Source organism: Prionailurus bengalensis, chromosome D2 (assembly GCF_016509475.1).
Source record: "Prionailurus bengalensis isolate Pbe53 chromosome D2, Fcat_Pben_1.1_paternal_pri, whole genome shotgun sequence".
NCBI classification, from domain to species: domain Eukaryota; kingdom Metazoa; phylum Chordata; class Mammalia; order Carnivora; family Felidae; genus Prionailurus; species Prionailurus bengalensis.
Window position 1 is genome coordinate 72,888,680 of NC_057351.1, and position 23,601 is coordinate 72,912,280.

General features: G+C 38.9%; 1 protein-coding gene across 1 annotated transcript; it reads left to right on the top strand.

Annotated features, from left to right (window-relative positions):
- Positions 1 to 651: 651 nt before the first annotated feature.
- Positions 652 to 20,209, top strand: LOC122493286 (pancreatic lipase). Its single transcript, XM_043597655.1, has 13 exons — positions 652 to 725; positions 868 to 913; positions 2,077 to 2,231; positions 7,464 to 7,586; positions 10,136 to 10,270; positions 11,283 to 11,394; positions 12,910 to 13,029; positions 13,146 to 13,265; positions 13,761 to 13,879; positions 16,709 to 16,838; positions 18,136 to 18,244; positions 18,729 to 18,893; positions 20,084 to 20,209. The coding sequence occupies exons 1-13, from the start codon at positions 723 to 725 to the stop codon at positions 20,145 to 20,147; spliced, it is 1,401 nt and encodes a 466-aa protein (XP_043453590.1). The 5' UTR covers positions 652 to 722; the 3' UTR covers positions 20,148 to 20,209.
- The last annotated feature ends 3,392 nt before the right edge of the window (positions 20,210 to 23,601 follow it).

Below are 23,601 nucleotides of genomic sequence, written 5' to 3' on the forward strand. Positions count from 1 at the left end.
CCTTAAAATTTATTTTAGGCAATCTATCACCAACTGAAAACATTTAAGTTATTTTCCATCAAATGCTTCTCTTTCAGATTATTGTTCCCAGACCATTTTTTTTTCCAAGTTGAATTTTATTTTTCTGTCTTACCCGTAATTTTTTTTGATGGTGAGATCACCAATTCCACCTCTTTGCTCTTGGAAGTACCCCCCATCTCCTTTTGTCAGTTCATTTATTCTTTTCTCCACGTTATTGTTGAGAAATAAACTAGTTCTATAGACTATTGTAATGAACACTCTTGAAGAATTGCTTCTAATTTCATGCTTTTGAAGGTAAGGCAAGGTTATACAAAAACTCAAGCTGTCAAGCTTTCAATATTTGTTTTCAAGACTGCTGCTATCGAATCTGTGAAAACAATTTACTTTCACACATATCCACAGAGCAGCACAGAGAATTGGACAGACTAGAACCTCCTCTACAATGAAATTATGGTGATGCTGAGCATTATATAATCTCATTGAGACAGAACAGTCTGTATGAACCTTTTTCTCATCTTCCCACAAGTACTGTGGAAAACTTGACCTGCACTATCATTCTTGGTTTATTTATGATTAGAACCAGAAATGTATACTTGGAACTTCCTCTCCTTTTCCATGGAACTTCTCAAAGAGATAAGGTTTGCTTATAAAAGGACCTTTAAGGCGCTATCTGCTTGTGTGTGGGACCTGACGGAATTGCCATGGTGAGTCAGGAAAACATATTTTCCAAGCCCTAATTTATTAGAACTTACTTATTTCCCCCAGAGGCCTAACTTAACCTGAATTATGCCAATCTTTTAAAAAACCTATTTAGTCAGACTTAATCATATTTTTAACTTTATTTAGATGCTGCTAATCTGGACACTATCGCTGCTGCTGGGAGCAGTAGCAGGTAAGAAAAGATATTTATGCAGTGCTGGAAGAGATTTCTTGCTTGGCACTTTCAAAAAAGTCTGTGATGGCTGAATTCAAGCCACTAGGGGATAAGGTGTGAGTGAGAAAGGTGCATGTTGAGAGCACAGACACCTGGAGTAAGGTTGCCAGATATAATCTAAGATATGCAGTTAAATGTGAATTTCAGATACACAACAAGTGTTTCCGATAAATGAATATGTGGCAAAGTTATACTGAAAAGTATTCATTGTCTACCTGAAACTCAAATTTAACTTTTACTTTTATTTGCTAATCTAGCAACCCTGACTTGGGAGTCCAGTGTGGGGTTTGAAGCCTTGCTCCGCCAGCCACAAGTGTATTACCCTGAGCAAAATTCTTAACCTCTGCGTGCTTCACTATCTTCATCTGTAGAATGGGAATATAATACCGCCCCTAACGCAGGATACCTGTGAGACTTACGTAGTCCTGTAAATCATCTTGCCTAGTACCTGGCACATAGTAACATTTTGCAAATGCAGCCCTCACAACGGCTACGACTCCTACCACTACTATAATCCAGACTTAATCCTCCTGGACATCCCTCCCTTTGTGCTGTTCTCTTATGGCTTAGCATTCAAGCATACAGTTGTGCCAAACCATGGATTTTCTGTTTGATTATTCACGAGCAGCTTCTTCATCGTAGGAATCCGAAATTCTCCTCAAACATAGGGGGCCAAAATACTTATAATGTATTGTTATATATATAATGTTCTGGCACTTGCATGAAGCTTAAGTTCTCTACCCAAAACCCAACACGAGAAGATGGCTGTGAGGAATTGAAAACCTCACCCCTCTCTACCAAGGCCCAGAAATACAAGGCTGCTCTTTTCTTGGGCACCAGTGGCCCAAGGAAGACATCTGCATTGAGAAGCTAGACCGAGTCCCAGCAAGGGCTGGACAGAGACACGAGGGGAGTGAGGTGGTCATACATTGTAGAAATGAAGACCAGAAGCCTGGGATGTTGAAGCTGTTTTGTGAGTGCCTAGATAGGAATATGTCTGGGAATATGGAGGAGGTAAATATGTCACAAAATGTAGTTGAACTCACATTCTGGCAGAGAGACCATTAAAAAGAGCATTCTGATTAAACTGACGTCCTTGAAACGCTTCTGGGTTATTACAGGAAAAGAAATCTGCTTCCCAAGACTTGGCTGCTTTAGCGATGATGCCCCATGGGCAGGAATTGCGCAAAGACCCCTCAAAATATTGCCCTGGGCTCCAAAAGATGTCAACACCCGCTTCCTCCTGTACACTAACGAGAACCCGAATAACTTTGAAGTAAGAAAACTCATTGTTTTCAGAACTAAGTTCTATCTATTTTATTTATAAAAAGTCCACTAACTTGACATTATTCTCTCTTTTGTTTTAATTTAGATTCACTTTATTTTCTATTGAAGAATAATTGACATACAATATTGTATTCATTTCAGGTGTATCACATAGTGATACATATATCATATATATATGTATATTATATATAATATATATGTTACAAAAGGGTCACCACAATAAGTCTAGCTACCATCTGTCACCGTACAAAGGTGTTACAATATTATTGACTATACTCCCTATGCTGTACGTTACATCCTTCTGTCTTATTTGTTACTAGAAAATTGTACCTCTTAATCCCCTTCACCTATTTAATCCATCTCCCTCCCTCCCTCCCCTCTGGCTACCATTTTAGTTTTCTCTATGTATTTATGAGTCTTGTTTTGTTTTGTTTTATTTAATCATTTGTTTTGTATTTTAGATTCACATATAAGTTTAATCATGTGGTACTTATCCTTTTCTATCTAACTTATTTCACTTAGCATAATACTCTCCAGGTTTATCCATATTGTCATGAATGGCAAGCTTTCATTATTTTTTTTTACAACTGAGCAATATTCATATATATATATATATATATATATATATATATATATATCTCACATACCGTTTTTGTCCATTCATCCATCAATGGACATATAAGTTGATTCCATATCTTGGCTATTATAAATAATACTGCAATGAACATAGGGATGCATATGTATACCCAAATTGGTGTTTTCATTTTATTTCAGATAAAAACCTAGAAGTGGAATTGCTGGATTATATGGTAGTTCTATTTTTAATTTATTGAGGAACCTCCATACCATTCGTTATTGGCGACTGCACCAATTTACATTACTGCCAACAGAGCATGAGGGCTCCTTTTTTTCCACATGCTCACCAACAGCTGTTAATTCTTGTCTTTTTGACAATAGCCATTCTTACAGATGTAAGGTGGTATCTCTTTATGGTCTTTATTTGCATTTACCTGATAATAAGTGATGTTGAGCATCTTTTCATATGCCTATTGGCATCTATATGTCTTGTTTTGGAAAAAAATGCCTATTCAGGCCTGTGCCCATTATTTAATCTGACTGTTTTTTGATATTCAGTTGTATGTGTTCTTTATATATTTTGGATGTTAACCCCTTATTAGATATATCATTGGCAAATATCTTCTCCCATTCAGTAGATTGCTTTTTCATTTTGTCAATGGTTTCCTTTGTTGTACACAGTCTTTTTAATCTGATGTAGTCCCATTTTGTTATTTTTTATTTCACTGCTCTTGTCTGAGGAGACAGATCCAAAAAATATTGCTAAGATTGATGTCAAAGAACTTACAGCCTATGTTTTCTTCTAGGAGTGCTATGGTTTCAGGTCATACATTTTGTCTTGAGTTTATTATTGTATATGGTGTAATAAAGTGTTCCAGTTTCATTCTTTTGCATGTGGCTGTCCCACACCATTTATTGAAGACACTGTCTTTGTCTCACTATATATTCTTGCCTTCTTTGTTGTAGATTAATTAACCATAGAAGTGTGAGTTTATTCCTGGGCTCTCTGTTCTGTGCCATTATCTATTTTTCTGTATTTGTGCCAGAACCATAATGTTTTGATTACTCTAGCTTTGTAGTGTAGTTTGAAATCAAGAGTGTGACACGACTTTGTTCTTCTTTCTCAAGATTGCTTTGGCTATGCAGGGTCTTTTGAGGTTCCATACAAATTTTAGGATTATTTGTTCCAGTTATTTAAAAAATGCCATTGATTTTTTTTTTTTGTAGAGATTGCATTGAATCTGTATATTGCTTTGGGTAGCATGAACATTTTAACAATATTACTTCTTCCAATCAATGAGCAAGGTAATCTTTCCATTTATTTATGTTGCCTTCAATTTCTTTAATCAGTGTCATTGTTCAGAGGACAGATCTTTCACTTCCTTGGTTAAATTTATTCCTAGGTATTTTATTCTTTTTGATGCAATCACAAATGAGATTGCTTTCTTAATGTCTCTTTCTGATAGTTTGTTATTAATGTGTAGAAATGTAATAGATTGGGGTGTGTGGGGGGCTCAGTTGGTCGAGGAACCAACTCATGACTTTGGCTCAGGTCATGACCCCAGGGTTGTGGATTGAGCTCTGCATCAGGCTCTGCATTGAGAGTGGAGTCTGCTTAAGATTCTCTCTCTTTCCCTCGATCTGTCTCTTCCACTTGCATTCTCCCTCTCTCTCTGTCTCTCAAAATAAATTATAAAAATAAATAATAAGAAGAAATGCAACGGACTTCTGTAAATTGACTTTGTATCCTGCAACTTCACTTAATTCATTTTTTAGTTCTAATAGTTTTTTGGTGGAGGCTTTAGGGTTTTCTATATATAGTATCCTGTCATCTACAAATTGTGACAATTTTACTTCTTCCTTTCTAATCTGAATGACTTTTATTTATTTATTTATTTATTTATTTATTTATTTATTTATTTACTTTTGCCTAAATGCTGTGGGTAGAACTTCCAATATTATGTTGAATAAAAATGGCAAAAGTGGGCACCTTTGTTTTGTTCCTATTCTTGGGGCAGGGGGAAGCCTTCAGCTTTTCATTGTTCAGCATGATGTTAGCTGTGGGTTTGTCATATATGTCTTTTATTCTGTTGAGACACATCTCTCTGTGTCCAATTTATTGAGGTTTTATCATAAATGGAAGTTGAATTTTGTGAAATGCTTTTTCTGCATCCATTGAGATGATCATTTGATTTTTATTCTTTGTTTTGTTAATGTGGTGTATCGCATTGATTGATGTGTGGATATTGAGCCATCCTTGCATCCCTGGAATAAATCCCACTTGATCATGTTACGTGATCCTTTTAATGTATTGTTGAATTCAGTTTGCTAATATTTTGTCGAGGATTTTTACATCTATGTTTATCAGGAATATTGGCTTGTAATCTTTCTGTAGTATCTGTCTGGTTTTTGTATTAGAATAATGCTGATCTCATAGAAGGAGTTCAGAGCCTCCTTTCCTCTTCAATTTTTTGGAATAGTTTGAGAAAGATGGGTATTAATTCTTCTTTTTAAACGTTTGGTAGAAGTCACCTGTGAAACTGTCTGGTCCTGGACTTTTGTTTGTTGAGAGTTTAATTACTAATTCAATCTCCTTATTAGTAATCAGTCTGTTCAGATTTTATATTTCTTTCTGATTTAGTCTTGAAAGATTGTATGCTTCCAAGAATTTATTCATTTCTTCCAGGTTGTCCAATCTGTTGTATATAACTGTTACTAGTAGTTTCCTGTGATCCTTTATATTTCTTTTTTTTTTTTAATTTTTTTTTCAACGTTTATTTATTTTTGGGACAGAGAGAGACAGAGCATGAACGGGGGAGGGGCAGAGAGAGAGGGAGACACAGAATCGGAAACAGGCTCCAGGCTCTGAGCCATCAGCCCAGAGCCTGACGCGGGGCTCGAACTCACGGACCGCGAGATCGTGACCTGGCTGAAGTCGGATGCTTAACTGACTGCGCCACCCAGGCGCCCCTGATCCTTTATATTTCTATGGTATCAGTTGTAACTTCTTTTTCATTTCTCATTTTATTTATTGGCCCTCTGTTTTTTTCTGGAAGAGAAGAGTCCAGCTAAAAGTTCATCAATTTTATTTGTTTTTCAAGGAAACAGCTTTTAGTTTTATTATTTTTCTATTGTATTTTTAAGTCTCTATTGCATTTATTTCCACTCTGATCTTTATTATCTCCTTCATTCTACTAACTTTGGGCTTTGTTTGTTCTTCTTTTTCTAGGTTTTCAGTTATCTAGTGTGTGGTTAGGTTGTTTATTGAGCTTTTTTTTTATTTCTTAATGTGGGCCTGTGTCACTGTAAACTTCCCTCTTAGAATTTCTTTTCTGTATCCCATAGATATTTGAACATCGCATTTACATTTTTATTTGTCTCAAGATATGTTTTTAACTACATCTTTGATTTCTTCCTTGACTGTTCCTTGACCCCTTGGTGCCACATAGTTTAGTCTCCACGTGTCTGTGGTTTTTTTCACTTTTCTTCTTGTAATTGATTTCTAGTTTCATACCAATGTGGTCAGAAAATATGCTTGATATGATTTCAATCTTCTTAAATTTATCAAGGCTTGTTTTGTGGCCTAACATGTGCCTTATTCTGGAGAATGTCCATGTGCACTTGAGAAGAATGTGTATTCTGCTATTTTTGTATAGAATGTCCTATAAATATATGTTAAGTCCATCTGTTCTAATATGTTGTTTAAGACCACTCTTTCCTTATTGATTTTCTGTTAGATGATCTATCCATTGATGTAAATAAGATGTTAAAATTCCCAGCTATTTTTGTGTTACTTTAACTTTCTTCCTTTGCATCTATTAATATTTGCTTTATATAATTAGGTGTTGCCATGTTGAGTGATTAAATATTTCCAAGTGCTATATCTTCTTATTTAATAGGTCTTTTATCTTTATGTAAAGGCCTTCTTTGTTTATTCTTACAGACTTTGTCTTAAAGTCTATTTTGTCTCATATAAGTATTGCTACTCCAGCTTTCTTTTTGTTTCCATTTACTTAAAATATCTTTTTCCATCCCTACATTTTTAGTCTGCAAGTGTCTTTAGATCTGAAATGACCTAAAATGATCTAGTAGGCAGCATATAGACTGGTCTTATTTTTTAATCCATTCAGCTACTCTTTGTCTTGATTGGAACTTAATGTCATTCTTATCCTACCTCTATGTTGCCATTTAGTAAATATTCTAAATATTGTTATATACATGTGTATACACACACACATATATATATGTATATATAAACTCTCCTAATATCATATATAATCTCCCAACATTACACACACACCCACACACACAGGCACACACACAGACACACACACACACACACAGACACACACACACACACACACACACACACAGCAAAGCCATCCATTGCATGAAGACAAGATCCCTACATCAATGTTATAGCGCATGTTTATCCCGACTAAAGCAACTGCAGAAATGTTATGATGTCTGGAAAGTAGTGGCTTGATGATGGTTGCAAATAGCTTGCCTGTAATAGGAGAATCCATATTCACAAGGATCTCAAGTCTTGGCGGTCTTTTCCTACTCGTCATCTCTCTCCGTGTACAAATGATTCTATTGGACGCTATAAGAAACTTGGCATTAAACACTTTTCTTCTCAAAATAGGAAATTATTGCAGATGAATCAACTATCATGAGCTCTAATTTCAACACAGATAGAAAAACCCGCTTCATTATTCATGGATTCATAGACAAGGGAGAAGAAAACTGGCTGTCCAAAATATGCAAGGTAAGATATGGTAATCAATGAAGGGAAGGCTGCTTCCAGACTGATGATTAACAATGAGTAATGCACAGGCCCCAACCAATCAGGACAAATGCTAGCCACTATGACACCAGAGGATCACCTGACTCTTCTGGGCCTAGGGATTCTGGGTAAGGTCCAGGAGGTGGTAGAGGGGTAGAAGGGACCTGGAACAGTCAGGGCAGCAAGGTTGGCAAGCATTTGTTGGCTCTGTGTAATAGCTATTTAATAACTAATACAGAGATATTTCAAAATTTTAGCAAGGAATGTTGCCATACTGATGCAACATTAGTTGTATTTTCAATAACTTTTCATTTTTTTCAAGAGGCTTTAATTTCCATTTGAAGAACTAAGATAACTTATTTTGCCCAAACTAATTGTTTTCCTTTGATTTTCACTTGCTACTCTTTGATCTCCTATGGTAGCAGTATCTAGGAAAACTCTGTATGTTTTCATTGACAGCTTCTGTTGTTTCAACAGTAGTGATCCAATTTTCTTTAATTTGTCTTTGGCTATGTGCCTCGTTATAATGAAGAATTAAAAGACAGAAAATCAAAGAGAACAATTTTTCCTAGCAACTGCTAGTGCTTGAGGAACATTATCATTGATTCATTTATTCAACAAGCTTCTGTGGCCAGCGTGGTGCACAGGTGCAGTTATTTCTTCATAGGTCTAAAAAAAAAGACACAAAGGTTTTCCTGAACACTCTTAATTTCAGACCTATCTATGACTCAAGCCAAAGGCTGGATTGAGTCAACTCTAGAGACTATCTGCTGATCCTGATAGCCAAAATTAATGAGCTTCATGTCACAAGTTCAAAAATAGTAAAACCTTAATTTGTCTTCTAAAATAATTTAAAGCTGATGATTACTGGGGAGAGGGTAGTAATAGATTTTTATACAACAGGGAAGGAAAAAGACTATGATTCTTAGCTCAAAAGGGATGTAAATTTTTAAATAGGGGTATACAATTTATTTCCAAAATCCCAAAAGCAGATTTATTTTTCTTGCATGCTTTGGCTCTGACAAAATGGTTGCTTTAGGATGGAGAAATAAGTGGATTAAACTAGAAAGTTGGGGCGCCTGGGTGGCTGAGTCGGTTGAGCATACGACTCTTGGTTTCAGCTCAGGTCATGATCTTGCGGTTCGTGAGTTCGAGCCCCATATTGGGCTCTGCGCCAACAGTGCAGAGCCTGCTTGTAATTCTCTCTCCCTCTGTCTCTGCTCCTCCCCTGCTCTCTCTCTCTCTCTCTCTCAAAATAAATAAATTTAAAATAAAACCTAGAAGATTAAAGGTCCTAGACTCTAGTTCTAACTCTTTACTTAGCTAACCGTGACATTAGCAAACTATTTTCCCTCTTTGGATATTTCTATCTGTAAAATAAAATAATTGGAGATGATTTATAAAATTGCTTTATTCTTCCGAAAGTCTTCTTGGAAAAAAGGTGGAGATACGTATAAACATACATACACCCAAACAGACAAAATTCCTGCTAGATCTAACATTCATGAAACTATCATTGACCCCCATCAGACAAGGCTTCCAGTAGATATCTGGTGGGTTATGCTTTTATGTGAAATAACTCTTCAGTGATGTATAATAAAATGTTCATCCAGAAACTTTGATTAGTCTTTCCATCATGGAAAAGCTTACTCATTTACTGTCAGTATATTTACTTAAGAGGATCCTAACATAGGCTTTCATTTATTCATTAGTCCAATAAATATTTATTGAACACCCACTATGTGCCAGGAACTATTTGAGGCCCTGAGGATATAGCAGTGAACAAAACAGGCAATGTCGTGGGGTACATTTTAATAAGGGACAATGTAGGCTTATGACATTTATGATGATCTAATGAGACAATCCACTGTACCACATTTTATACATTTCTTCTTGCAGCAAATGTCTATTTATGTGTTACAGTAGATATCCCAAGAATCCAGTTCCCATTATGGCCAAACCTTCAATTTGGAACACATGTTAAACTTTTTTTTATATATTATTTATTTTTGAGAGAGAGAGAACATGAGTGGGGGAGAGACAGAGAGAGAGAGAGAGAGAGAGAGAGAGAGAGAATCCAAAGCAGGCTCCAGGCTCTGAGCTGTCAGCACAGAGCCTGACCCTGGGCTTGAACCCATAAACCACAAGATCATGACCTGAGCCGAAGTTGGACGCTCAACCAACTAAATCACCCAGGCACCCCAGAGCACATGTTAAGCTTTAAATTTCAACTTGTTGGGATGAGCACTGGGTGTCGTATGGAAACCAATTTGTCAGTAAATTATATTAATAAAAATGAAATAAAATAAAATAAATGAAAAATAAATAAACAGAAAAAAATAAAAGGAATTTCATAACCATAACAGACTAAAAGTTGTGTTTGTTGTTTTGGGGTTTGGGTTTGTTGTTTCGGTTTGTTGTTTGGGGTTGTTTGTAGAGATCGAGAAGGGAATTTACCCTCATTCTCAAATGTGTTATTAATTAATAAACATCCCCAATTATTCACCCATTTATTGTGTCTGTTCCATCAGAACTTGTTTACAGTGGAAAGTGTGAACTGCATCTGCGTGGACTGGAAAAGTGGCTCCAAAACCGGTTACACTCAGGCCTCACAGAACATCCGGATTGTGGGGGCAGAAGTGGCATATTTTGTTGAAGTTCTTCAGGTAACGACCTCCAAGTTATATAAAAGCCCATCCACATTGCTCCCTGGGATTCTCCTTCAAAAAAAAAAGGAAAAAAAATGCTGTAGGTATGATAATTATGAAAGACATTTCCCTACTGAGATTTGGCTTTCCCCATGGTTGAAAAGAAATACACAGTATCGATCAATCAATCAGTCAATCTAGATTTGGGCTTCTATTCCTATTAAAGTCAATAAAGTAGTTCTTTCAGCAACCAGGTAGGCTGTTTCTATTGAATCCCACCAGCGTTTCTTTGAACTTTATCAGTTATAAATTACAAACAAGTTGGCAGGATACAAAAACAAGTTGGCATGATAACGTCGACCTTAAGGTTAAACTATCTTGTTTTTGTTTTTGTTTTTTTTAATGTTTTTAACAGAAGCACAATGACAGCAAGCTAATCTAATTTGGTAACAAAAAACCTTAAAAAATGTTAACCTGGAATTTGCTTAAGTAAATGCTTTTATTATTATTTTCTAACCCGAATACTTGCTTCAGCCCCGCTGGGTAACAATTCCTTATACCTGGCGAGGATTTCCTCTACATAGTAAAAGAACAGAGATTCCTACTTCCACCAGTTTAAATGTTAAACCATTGCCATATTCTGTTATAACTGGGGGGGAAAAGTCCGTGAAAATCAGTTGCTTTGAAGGGGCAGCGTGTCTTCTTTTTTTAAAATTCTTTTTTTAACGTTTATTTATTTTTGAGACAGAGAGAGACAGAGCATGAACGGGGGAGGGTCAGAGAGAGGGAGACACAGAATCGGAAACAGGCTCCAGGCTCTGAGCTGTCAGCACAGAGACCTACGCGGGGCTCGAACTCGCGTACCTTGAGATCATGACCTGAGCCAAAGTCAGCCGCTTAACCGGCTGAGCCACCCAGGCGCCCCCAGCACGTCTTCTTAAAACTCAAGTTTTGAGGGGAATCTTCTTCTGTGGCCGTCTTGAATCTTGATATATTTGAAAACATTCTGAAGAAGTTTTCTTTCCAACAGTCAGCATTTGGGTACTCACCTTCCAACGTCCACATCATTGGCCACAGTCTGGGTGCCCACGCAGCTGGAGAGGCAGGAAGGAGGATCAATGGGACGGCTGGGCGAATCACAGGTTGGTCAAACAGTAAAAGCTGAAAAATTGGACTAAGCGTTGCCTACATGGGGTCTGAACGGATGGCAGTTTGGCATTTTCTGAATTGGGCCACGTGATCGGGAATCAGTATGTTCTGAGGACTTGCGAATTTTTTACTAATATTGATCTTTGGTTTACAGAGCCCTGGTTTTTTGTTAGTTTGTTTGGTTTTGTTTTGTTCGTTTGTGGTTTTTTTTGTTTTTTGTTTTTTTTTTGAGAGAGAAAGCAGGGGAGGGGCAAAGGGAGAGGGAGAGAGAGAATCTTAAGCAGGCTTCATGCCCAGCACGGAGCCCAACTCGGGGCTCAAACTTACAACCATGAGATCATGGCCTGAGCCGAAATCAAGAGCTGGACACTTAACCGAGTTACCCAAGTGCCCCCATCTGTTTAACATACGTGTGTGTGTGTGTGTGTGTGTATATATATATATATATATATATATACACACACATATATTGCATGTGACTAAAATTTGAATTAAGAACATCGGAAAGTCTTATTCACATCTCTTTTCCTGTTTTCAGGCATTCACAAAAGACAAGTCTCGTGACTAGAATAAAGAGAATAAATAACAAAATAAATAATAAATAGAATTAAATCTAAAGAGCTCAAGATATATAATTTATTATATTATGCTTTGACAGCAAACGATAATTGGCGTAATCCTCACCCACCCTGAGCTAAGAGTTACAGGATACAGGTGGTTAGGACAGGCTGCTCAGTCCTGCAGGCTGCTAGTTAGATAAAAAATATTATTCCACAAATCTCAGACTGATTGCTTCTGGCCAATGGGGCCACATGTTGTATATACTCAGGCCCTAAAACGACCTTGTAAGTTTATAGGAAAGACTTTGCTATCCTGGATCTGAGAGATGACTATTTCAGGGAGCAGTCACTTTTCTTTTCCATCTTTGCACTCTCTCTCCAACCTTCTGATTCTTTTTTTTAATACCTTGGGCAAATGGTTCATGTTTGGATTGGTGGGGGCATCCAGATGTCTATCATTAATTTGCTGGAGAGAACATTCTTTCTCGTGGTCCGTGACTGTTTACAAGAGCCTACTCAGCCAGGCACTTTGTGAAGTTGTGGTCCTGGTGACCATGAATACCGAAGTCCTTGCCTTTATAGGATTTTACAGGAGAGTGGGGCAGGTGGGGGAGGGGAGACTTCTTTTAGCCTGAACAGCTTTTAGGAGGCTCATGTCTGCCAGAGTCTAGCTCTTTCCCTAGAACTGTTGCTAGTGGCCTGGATTGTCCCAGTGACTAAACATCCATAAGGAGAGCCAAATTTCATGGTTTGAGAAAAATTTGCTATAATTTGAATAGTGAATTAGACACAGAAAGTGGAATAAGATGATAAGGTAGGGAAGAACTACCTTATCTCTTTCCATAAATAAGTCATGGTTCCCACCAATGCTTGCACTTGGGTAGGTAATTAACAAAGAAAGGTGAATGCATACACTGATATTAACATGACACACCCTATCTACTTTAGGGTTGGATCCAGCTGAACCTTGCTTTGAGGGCACACCTGACTTAGTCCGATTGGACCCCAGCGATGCCCTGTTTGTGGATGTAATTCACACAGACGCTGCCCCTATAATCCCTAACATGGGTGAGTTCTGCAATTCATCCTCCACGAGTGTTTACTAACTCTACACAGTAGAGTGTTTTAGAGCGTTTTGACTCTATACAGTAACATGAACTTTCTCATATTTTAAAATTCCTCAGGGTTTGGAATGAGCCAAACCGTAGGCCATCTAGATTTCTTTCCAAATGGAGGAAAAGAAATGCCCGGATGTCAGAAGAACATTCTCTCTCAGATCGTTGACATAGATGGGATCTGGGAAGGTAAAAACCTTTGTGGACATGAAGAGATTTTCCTAGGGGAAGATTTGTATTTCATTTTACTAAATTTGCTAAGTATTTTGGTACAGGTCTCACATTTTCTGTAACGAAGGACTTTTAACACAAAATATGGCCTTTTCACTGAGGAAAGTTGGGCATGAGGAGACCCTAGGAAAGAAAATGTAATTGTAGTCAACTTTCCAAGGATCTAATTCAGGGAATGCATTACTAAGTTGTACTTATATCTATATGGACCAGTCTTTTCCTTCTAAAGTTATTTTTCCATTTCGTTTAGCTATGGCATTACTGTTAAATTTTTCAATAGTACTTAACTTCTGATCACATCACAAATCATAAATACACTGTATCCATGATTTTGTTCTGTGCCCACCATGAGTTCACACTAATTAGAAAAATCTACTCAACAACTGTGTTCTAATCATGACATTGGAAAAATAAAATCTGTTGCTGATGTGTAAATCATTTCTGATTTCCAAGGGACCCGTGACTTTGTGGCCTGTAATCACTTAAGAAGCTACAAGTATTACTCGGATAGCATCCTTAACCCCGATGGCTTTGCTGGATTCCCTTGTGCCTCTTACAGTGTTTTCTCTGCAGTAAGTAGATATTCTACTTTGTACCTGAGGAATTTTGTAACCATCACATCCTCATGACGTATGGTTCACTGGACGCGACATGCATTCAGTGAATGTCACTATATTATTGCCACATTATTTATACTTTTAATCATACATATTTTTAATTGAAGTACATTGACATTATTGTAATAGTGATAAGGCAATGGAGAACTTTAGAGGAATAGGCTTATATGCTGAAATGTCCACTTTGTTCTCTATCACTCCAGTATGTATCAGGTAAATGTTCAAACTTGTCTTAGAAATATTGTAAGAAAAAAAAAAAGTAGTCTAAGGAAATCTGAGCTACGGCTCCAGGATGCTGATACATATGGAAAACTTGTCTTAAATGCTGATCCTATAAAACGATATCATTATGGGCATGTGGATATTTCTGTGCAACCTTATAATTGTCAAGTTTTTTGTTTCTTTGCTTGATTTTGAGTTTTCATCTTGCTTGGTATTCGCTAGACATCTGGGTTAAAAACCTTAAATGTGATCTTGAAAGCGATATATCTATTGCCTGTTATTTTTTTAACATTTATTCATTTTTAAGAGACAGACAGAGAGCATGAGTGGGGGAGGGGCAGGGAGAGAGAGAAACACAGAATCTGAAGCCAGCTCCAGGCTCTGAGCTGTCAGCACAGAACCCGATGCAAGGCTCAAACTCACGAACTGTGAGATTATGACTTTAGCTGAAGTCAGATGCCTAACTGACTGAGCCACCCAGGTGCCCTTTGCCTGTTATTTTTTATTGCTCTTCTTTTCACTATAAATTTTTTCAAGGAAAAATATGTGATCCGTGTCATTTAATAAATAAAATTTTAAGTAACATGCCAGGTGAAGTCATAGTTACAAAGGATGTATCACTTCGTGATGAAGAGAAAGGGTCTGAAACCTGATTTCACTACTAAATGGTTGAATGATTTGAACAAAATTCTTAACCTAAGGCAGTTTTTTCATTTCTAAATGCAATAATAATGGGAGACTCCATAGGTTTTGTGGGAGGATTTAATGAGATGCTATGTATTAATTGCTTAGCCCAGAATCTAAAATATAATAGCTAGCATTCAACAAATGTTGGCTATATGTGTATGTGAGATGCATGTTTTATTTGCAGTATAGCTTATGCATGCAACAACACCAACCCCCTTCTTTGGTCTAGCTTTGTTTTTATCTTGTTCCCAAATCCCCAATCTCTAGGTAATGGTGAAACAAGCAAAGAAGCTTTCGGTTTCATTCAGTTAAAATTTAGTCTGATTCAGTAATATGTTTAGACCTTTTAAGTGATGCTCATACACTTTTTTTTTTTTTTTTGACGATGGCAGGGAGAGAGAGAGAACGTGTGCACGAAGTGTGCATGCTAGCAGGGAAAGGACAGGGGGAGAGGGAGAGGAAGAGAGAATTTTAAGTAGGTTCCACACCCAGCACCGAGTCCAACATGGGGCTCTCAAGACCAAGAGATCATGAGCTGAGCTGAAATTGAGAGTCAGCCACTTAACCTACTGAGCCACCCAGGCATCCTACTCAGACACTTCTGTAAGAAAATGTTATCAGTTAGAGCACCTGGGTGGCTCAGTCCGTTAAAGCGTCTGACTTCGGTCATGATCTCGTGGTTCATGAGTTCAAGCCCCATGTCAGGCTCTGTGCTGACAGCTCAGAGCCTGGAGTCTGCTTCGGATTCTATGTCTCCCTCTCTCTCTCTGCCCTCCCCTGCTTGTACTCTGTCTCTCTCTCAAAAATAAATAAAAACATTACAAATAAATAAATACTTTTAAAAAAAGGAAATGTTACCAGTTTTGCATACATCCCAGCCTTTGGACCCCTTCATCAGCTTCTCCCCAAGCTGGTATTGGCACAGTGATCACGGGGGTGGTGGTCAGTTTGTGTGCAGGGCAGAGGGGAGAACTTGGGGGTCTGCATTTTTGATGAGCATGTGGCTGGTGTCTGCAGATAATGTCTCAGCACATATACTCTTCTGGTTTGGCCAACTTCCCCAGATAGCTCTGGCCATTTCTTCCTGACTGGCTCAGTCTCCCCTTAGTTTTTGCTGGATGCAGACCCCGACTCTGGCCCAGTCCCCATCTGGTTCATTGATCCAAGAGACTGCCCCTCGCCTCCATTGCGGAGCAGGCTTGCCCCTCCATAGCAGGAATTGTGCTGTTTGTCTCTCCCATTGTGTTTCTCCCTCTCCCTTTTCTTCCCATAATTCCTTGACCCAGAAAGAGGACATTTTTGTATGTGATATATATCTTCTCCACACCCCAACCTCACAGCTATGACTTAAAGGCCAACTGGGGCATTTTCTGCTCACATTGGGAAAACTCTTAGATCTGAATCCTTCAGACCTTAACATGCTAAGTGGAAGCTAAAAATTTTGAGAAAAACCTGACTTTTGAGCCCTGCATCCTACTAATGGGCCCGCTTTTGCGTATCAGAGCTCCTCATCCCCTCTGATCTTTCTTTTGCAATCTTTCTAAAATAAATTCTAACCCCTGGAGGCAGATGGATGCCTTGGGGGCCACTTGAACAACTTACAAAGGCAAGAGACAAGATTAAAATATATGTAGAAATATATATCTAAATTCCCTTTTCGTATGATTTCTATAATATTTTTGTTAGCATCGTGTCATTGAACAATAAAATCACTGGTTTATCATTGTAACTAATGAAATGCTTTTTAACCTTTGCTGAGATACTATGAAAATCTTCTTTCGCCATCAGTACAGAATTGGCTTTAGAATGTTTGAATTGCAATAACACGTGGAAAAAGAGGGTGCGCTTCATTCATCATTTGTTAATTTCCCCTAGAACAAGTGCTTCCCCTGCCCCAGTGAAGGCTGCCCACAGATGGGTCATTATGCTGACAGATTTCCTGGAAAAACAAACGGAGTGGGCCAGATATTTTATCTAAACACCGGTGATGCCACCAACTTTGCCCGTAAGTCTCTACCATATTTGCCTTAAATCCTTAATGCTCTGTATTTTATCATGTTTGGTGAAAATGTGTGAGATTGCTCTTCTGCAGAAAAGTTGGAAACACTCTTCCCAGACATGGAAAAATATTCAAAAGCCGTCATGCTCAATGTAACTCGGGCTCAACGGGGGCAACAGAACAGAGTTTTGGGGGCCTGAACTAAAAATGATACCAAGATTGATTCCTTCATATTCGATTCTGGTGCTGAATTCAGGGGGCTTCTTCTGCTCCAGACCCTTCCAAGTTTCACTAAAGGAAATTCTGAGGTTTTGTACAAGCAGAAAAGTAACCCAGGAGAGAGGTGGCAGAGATTGTGGGAATGGAAGGGAGTTGCCAGATCGAAGAGCTGTTTAGGGTGGTATCCTCCATGGGTGATAGGAATTATCAGGATAGGATAGGATAGGATAGGATAGGGTGCAGGGATGGTAAGGCATGGGGACAGCCCCCAGGTTTCCTTCCTGGGTCACAGAGGAAGAAAACTATTGGAGCCGGTGGGGTTGGCCGCACTGTAAAAACTAAAGCCAAGTTTAATCCCCTCCTCAGTTTGACCCAGGCTAGCTCTAAATGGCATAAACTGCTAGTTAAGTATGGACTGGTACCATAGAGTGGTTACCATAACTTAATACATTTCCAATGGCAATGGAAAGCTGAATTATAGAATTTTTTAAATAAGTGTAGACAACTCAGACCTGTGAAAAGGAATTGATGAAAATGTCACACTCTACCATTTTCCCGCTTTCTTTTAACATAAAGTTCTTAGAATATTCAAAAACAAATTGCTAGGTCAAGAAATTGAAAGCAAAATATATGACTTACTTACATTTACTTGAAATTTCTTGATTTTGGAATGATTCTGTACTCCTGCCCTGCCCCCACATCTGTCTTCTGAACATTTAGATAAAGGAGTATCTATCTGCTTAGAAGAACGGCCACTACTGGGTCACCTGGGTGGCTCAGTTGGTTAAGCATCCATCTATTGATTTCGGCTCGGGTCATGATCTCAAGGTTGGTCAGATCTGCCCTGTGTCAGGCTCAGTGCTGACAGTGTGGAGCCTGCTTGGGATTCTCTCTCCCTTCCTCTCTATCTGTCCCTCCCCCACTCATGCTTTCTCTCTCTCTCAAAGTAAATGAATAAATAATTTAAAAAACAATGCTATATATAAATTACTCAAAATTCAGCAGCAGTGGCATCCAATTAAGCCTGTTTTCAGAATATCTTCTGCACAAGCTGACATTTTGCAAATATTTTCACCCTGTGCAGGTTGGAGGTATAAGGTAGCTGTTACGCTGTCTGGAAGGAAGGTTACAGGACACGTGCTAGTGACCTTGTTTGGAAATAAAGGGAATTCTAAACAATATGAAATTTTCAAGTGAGTAAAATATTACTCTAAGCTGTTTGTTTTACCTTGCACCTTAATACAGTTCAGAATACATTTCTGTTTCGGAATTTTTTTTTTCTCTGCTGTTTCCTGAAAAAACCACTGATGTCCGTTTTGATGCGTGGCATCTGGTTTATAATCAGTAAATAAGTATCCTGCCCACAAAACAACCGGGAAAAGACGGTATGATGATGTCGTCACTTATTAAATTGTGGGAGAATTGTGACCAAAACATATTTGAAATTTTGTTAAAGTAAGGATGACATTAAAGCAATACGAGTTATTGCTGGCAAATGACCTGCCACTGAGTTACCATACCTGTCTGCATCACTTAACACATTCGGATGGCAAACGTACTACCAGTCACCTTACTAGAGATGCGTTGTTAGCTGGTTTTAGAACCCTATATGTATATATTGATGTGTATATTTTTGTATGTTCACGTAACGTTTTCATTAACTTCTCAACTCCCAAGGGGCACTCTCCAACCCGACAGCACTCACTCCAACGAATTTGACTCTGATGTGGATGTTGGAGATGTGCAAAAGGTTAAATTTATTTGGTACAACCGGGTGATCAACCCAACTCTACCCAGAGTGGGAGCGTCCAAGATCATGGTGGAAAGAAACGATGGAAAAGTGTAAGTAATAAAAATCCAAAGAGATTTGCCGCGCCACATCATTTTTGTAATCCTATTCCCACTGGAAGTCTACTTTAAGTTAAATCTATAGTTGTTCTCCCACATCGTGGTCACAATTGCTTTCCCAATTGCTTCTGTTTCTTTGCTAAAAAGAGCAGAATTTCAAGGGGATAATTTTGAGAGATTTGTAGATGGGTATGTGTTATTTGATACATGTGTTAAAATGAGAATCCGGCTTCATGACCCTAAGTTAAAAAGAATGATTTCATTTAGCAACTGTGTGTGACAGCAGATCACTGGTTGCCTGGGGAGAGGAGAGATAGGAGGGGATGAGGAGAGATTACAAAGCCACAGGAGAGTAGTTGGGGACAATGAATATGTTTACTCTCTTGATGGTGGGGATGGGATGGGGGGACTACTCTCATCCCCTTAGAAGATAATTCAATGAAGGCCCAATGCCGTAATTCGTGGGCAGGAAATTTGACTTCAGCAAGTTGCTAACTGCCACCAAAAAAATTCGGCTCACTTTTATTTATACATAGTGTGTGTGCCCTTCATCTCTTGTGTCCTTCATCAAGATTAGTGTTTAACCTTTAATGTGCTATTTGAGAACCTTCCAGCCATCAGACCACAGGGAGGGAAATGAAGATGAAGAGAAAAGGCATCTTCTCAGAACCTTGTCTGTGCCAGGCACTTGACATATGCTTCTATATGTTATTAAAGAAAATTAGCTTCCAAGCAAACTGAGCATTGTTTAGTCTCATGGGTAATGCTCATCAGTTTCAATTCAATCATTGAATTGAAATAAGTGAATGTAACACCAGGACCTCAGAAATATCCCTCTGGCTGATTTCTCATTATACCGCTGACCCTACTTTTCTTCAGTTGCGTCGATTGACGACGTGCCAAGTGCTCAGTAGGTGTTTTTAGGATATGACAAATGAACACTCTCTGTTTTTAGGGACATCCAATGACACCGCCTCCCTCTGCTATTGCACAGCCATGAGAGCACTGGAAAGGAGAATTCAGTCCTCTATACAGAAGAGGCCTGTCTTCCCTTGGCCAATGTCTGCTCTCGGGCACATGGAGTGGCTCTCGCTCAGACTCGGGAGAATAGAGGCTGTCTTTATGCTCCAACACACCAGCCGGGTAGCAGGAAAAGCTGACTTTCTGTTGTTTTGTCTCTGCAGGTTCAATTTCTGTAGTAAAGAAACTGTGAGGGAAGATATTCTGCTCACTCTTACCCCGTGTTAGGAGCAGCTGACATGTGACCACTGCACCTTACTGCTAATAAAATCTACTGGTGAAGCAATCCATTCCTTTGCCACCATGTCCATTTTTTCCAATATAACTTTTGTATAATGTGATTAAAACCCAAATTCTGGAGTTGGTCTGAAGAACCATAAATGACTGTTGAAGCTGGTTACATACCTATTATGTGGCATTTGAGCTTTGAGAATATTGTGTACTTGGCACTGACATCATGCCCATTGCTAGTATTACTGATGTCATTCTGATCACGTAAGGCAGACTTCCAGATCCAAGATGATCCCCTCCCAGTGTGCACATGGCCAAGTACCAACCTTTATCATTTTCCCATCTTTACATTTGTTGGGGGTAATCAGACATCTCAGAAAAGATGACACATAAGGATAAAAGGACATAGCAGATCCAATGCTTCCTAACCAGTCCCCCTGCTCCCAGTGGGGTCCCCCCAGGCTCCTTTCCTGTCTGCAGCCTTTTTCATCTTTCTAAAAAGCACAAATCAAAAATCCTGCCAGTGTTCTCCAGGAACCAAAGACTCTAGCATTCTCTCTCACCATATTCCTTCTAGAAATCTGCTTTCTGGTGTCCAAAAGGACCTTGATCTTGGATGGTGCTGGACCTTTGCACAAACCCTTCCACTCCCTAGGATGTGTTTTCCCTTGTCTTTCTGTCTGTGTAACTCCTACTGGTTCTTAAATCTGTGTGTAGACATCATTTCTTCCAGGAAAGCTTTCTTCACATCCATTACCATATCCCCTAAGACTGGATTAGAGGCTGTCCCACTGCCTTACTGCTGCACCCGGAACTCCCCCCATCTCAGCACTTATTCCTGTATATCATAATTGCTTGTTTACTTGTCTGCATATCTCTCATTAAGGGGGTTACATGTTGTATGTATCTGGCAAAGGCCTGGCATGTAGTAGGATATCAAATAAATATTTTCTGAAGGACCAACTCACTAATGAAAAGAATGAATGACTCCACTAGAGTCAGGTATTTAAAATTAGGCCATGTCCAATCACTAATATCCTAAAAGAGAAAGGTCTTAAAAGGTGAGTGGGGATTTGCCAAGAGGACATGACAGGTAGGGCACTCCAGAAAGAGGGAACAATACAGCCAAAGCCACAGAGATGTGAACATGCTTTGCATTCTGTGTTTCACCAAAGTATAGGCAACTTGATCAATACATGAAGACTTGTTCTGAGAATTATTAATCTGTATTGATCAGGATGCTTTCGCCTGCAGGAACACAAAGCTCTAATTCAAACTGGCATAAACCATAGGGAACTGTATTTGTTCACATGATTGGGAAGCCCAGGGGTAGGGAAGCTTCAGGTTTGGTTGATCTAACAACTTAATGACCTTTTCAAGAGCCACTTCTTTTCTGTTCCTGTGCTCTCTTGTCTATGGTGCCTAATGGTTTCATACCAAGGCAAGCTCCTGTCCCAGTTGAAGAAGGGCCACTTACCGCAACTGGGGCCATGCAGACCTTCTCTTTCACATCCAGTAAGAGACACAAAGTGCATCTTCCTCCCCATCTTCCCAAACAAAATCTCTGAGGTTCACTCTGATTGGCCAGTGGCCTGAGAAATGGAATGTGCCGATTGGCTTATACCAGTCAGGGTGCACTCCTGGACAAGGTGTGAAGCCAGCCTCTGCCACACACGTGGACCGTGTGGGCGGGGAATGAATATCTGAATGGAAGGAAAGATTCTTGGGGCTTTGACAAGAGCACCTGGAAAGATGGAGATGCCATTGACTGAAATGGGGAATGCACTGGGAGGAACAGATTTGAGGAGGGAGGACAGGGTTTAGCCATGTCAGATTTCAGATGCTCATCAGACATCCAACTTGGATGTCAGGTGAGCTGCTAAATATATGAGCACAGAGTTGAGGGTGGATGTCATGGTTACAATGTAAACTTTGGTGTCTTCATTGTATGCATGGATTTTTTTTAACCCCTGCATTTCCAGTAAAGAGATTAACACCGTGCTTAAATTGTGTTGAGTGCTTAGTAAGTGTTTTTAATTATAATTACTATGGATGCCTCCTGGACTTTTTCTATAACACACTGATAATGATGAATAATGAATAATAAAAGAAATGAATGAAAACATTGTCTGCAAATTTGCTCAAGTAACAAGATGGAACAAAGGATTTTAAAAGAATTTAATCTTAAAAAATACATCTGTTAAAAACCCTCTTATTAAGAAGGATATCCATTTTCATCGTAATGAAACAGCTTGCAAGTCACTTTAATTGTTTTAAAAGAAACGTTTACTCAAATCATTTACCTATTTCTGGTCTCAGTAAATTTTTAGGAAATATTCCTATTTCTAGAGCCCCAAATCAAATTTTTTTTCTTCCCTTTAGGTAAGAGTTCTATATCCATTTGAAAGGATGAGCCAGCCATGTATAAATGGTTCACTTTGAGCATGTGATTTTTAACCTGTTTCTTGCTGGACTTTATTTCTTGGATGTTAAGAGCTAACTGCATCAACTCTGTTTCCGCTTGCTCCTCTGAAATGTTCTTTCAGAAGGCAATGGACTGCCCTTTCCATTTCTTTTTTGTTTTTCCTACCACATGCATTATGCTTGCAGTGTGTCAGGCACTATTCCAAGTGCTTTATGCATATTTACTCATTTAATTCTGACAATACACTATAAGGTGGGTGCTTTTATCCCCATTTTCAGGAGAAGCAGCTGAAGCACAGAGAGTTTATCATACAACTCGCCTGAGGTAGCAAGCTATTTACTAGTGGATTTAGGTTTTCCCAAGGTCATTGTGATGTGAAATTTTTCATGCGTCTCTTTTGGTCTGCTGGACTATTGGTGGCCTTTGGCCAGCTCATTATTCCTGCTCCAGGATGCCAGGATTTGTCGCTGTTTTGTGTAACAGCTGCTGAGATTCAAGACTCTGCAAAGGTATTTCTTCTTGTCCCAAATCCCTCTAGCACTCTTGTGTACATATACACGTGTATGCATGCACACACACACACACACACACACACAAACACACTACAGCCAAAGGAAAGGTGGGAGAAATATAAAAAGTAGATTCCCTAAATCTAGCAACTAAAAAATTAACATGTTTTTGCCTACTATCTATGTAGCTGTAAGTATCCGCTGCCTTGAACTTCCCAAATACCTTGAAGCTAATATATGGTACCATGATAAGGGTTTATAGGAACATTCAGTGCAAAGAAGAGGATGAATGTTTGCCTAAATGGCGACAGACTATGGGAGGGTGCTGCATGGTGAGGAAAATACCTGGTACTTCCTGAACGGGTATAGTCACCCCAAATAAAAATTTATTTTCTAACCCTTGGGCAGATCCAACTCGTCCCCCTGTCCATAGTGGTGCTATCTCAAGAGCTCTGAGAATTCAGTTTCTGACTTCATGGCAACTGCAGATTTGACCTCTCGCTCCTCTGGGACCCTC

What these genes read in the sequence shown, in the direction of transcription:
- LOC122493286 (XM_043597655.1), top strand. An exon ending in GCTGCTGGGAGCAGTAGCAG is followed by an intron (nt 914 to 2,076) that starts GTAAGAAAAGAT and finishes GGGTTATTACAG; the next exon opens with GAAAAGAAATCTGCTTCCCA. An exon ending in AAACAATATGAAATTTTCAA is followed by an intron (nt 18,245 to 18,728) that starts GTGAGTAAAATA and finishes TCAACTCCCAAG; the next exon opens with GGGCACTCTCCAACCCGACA.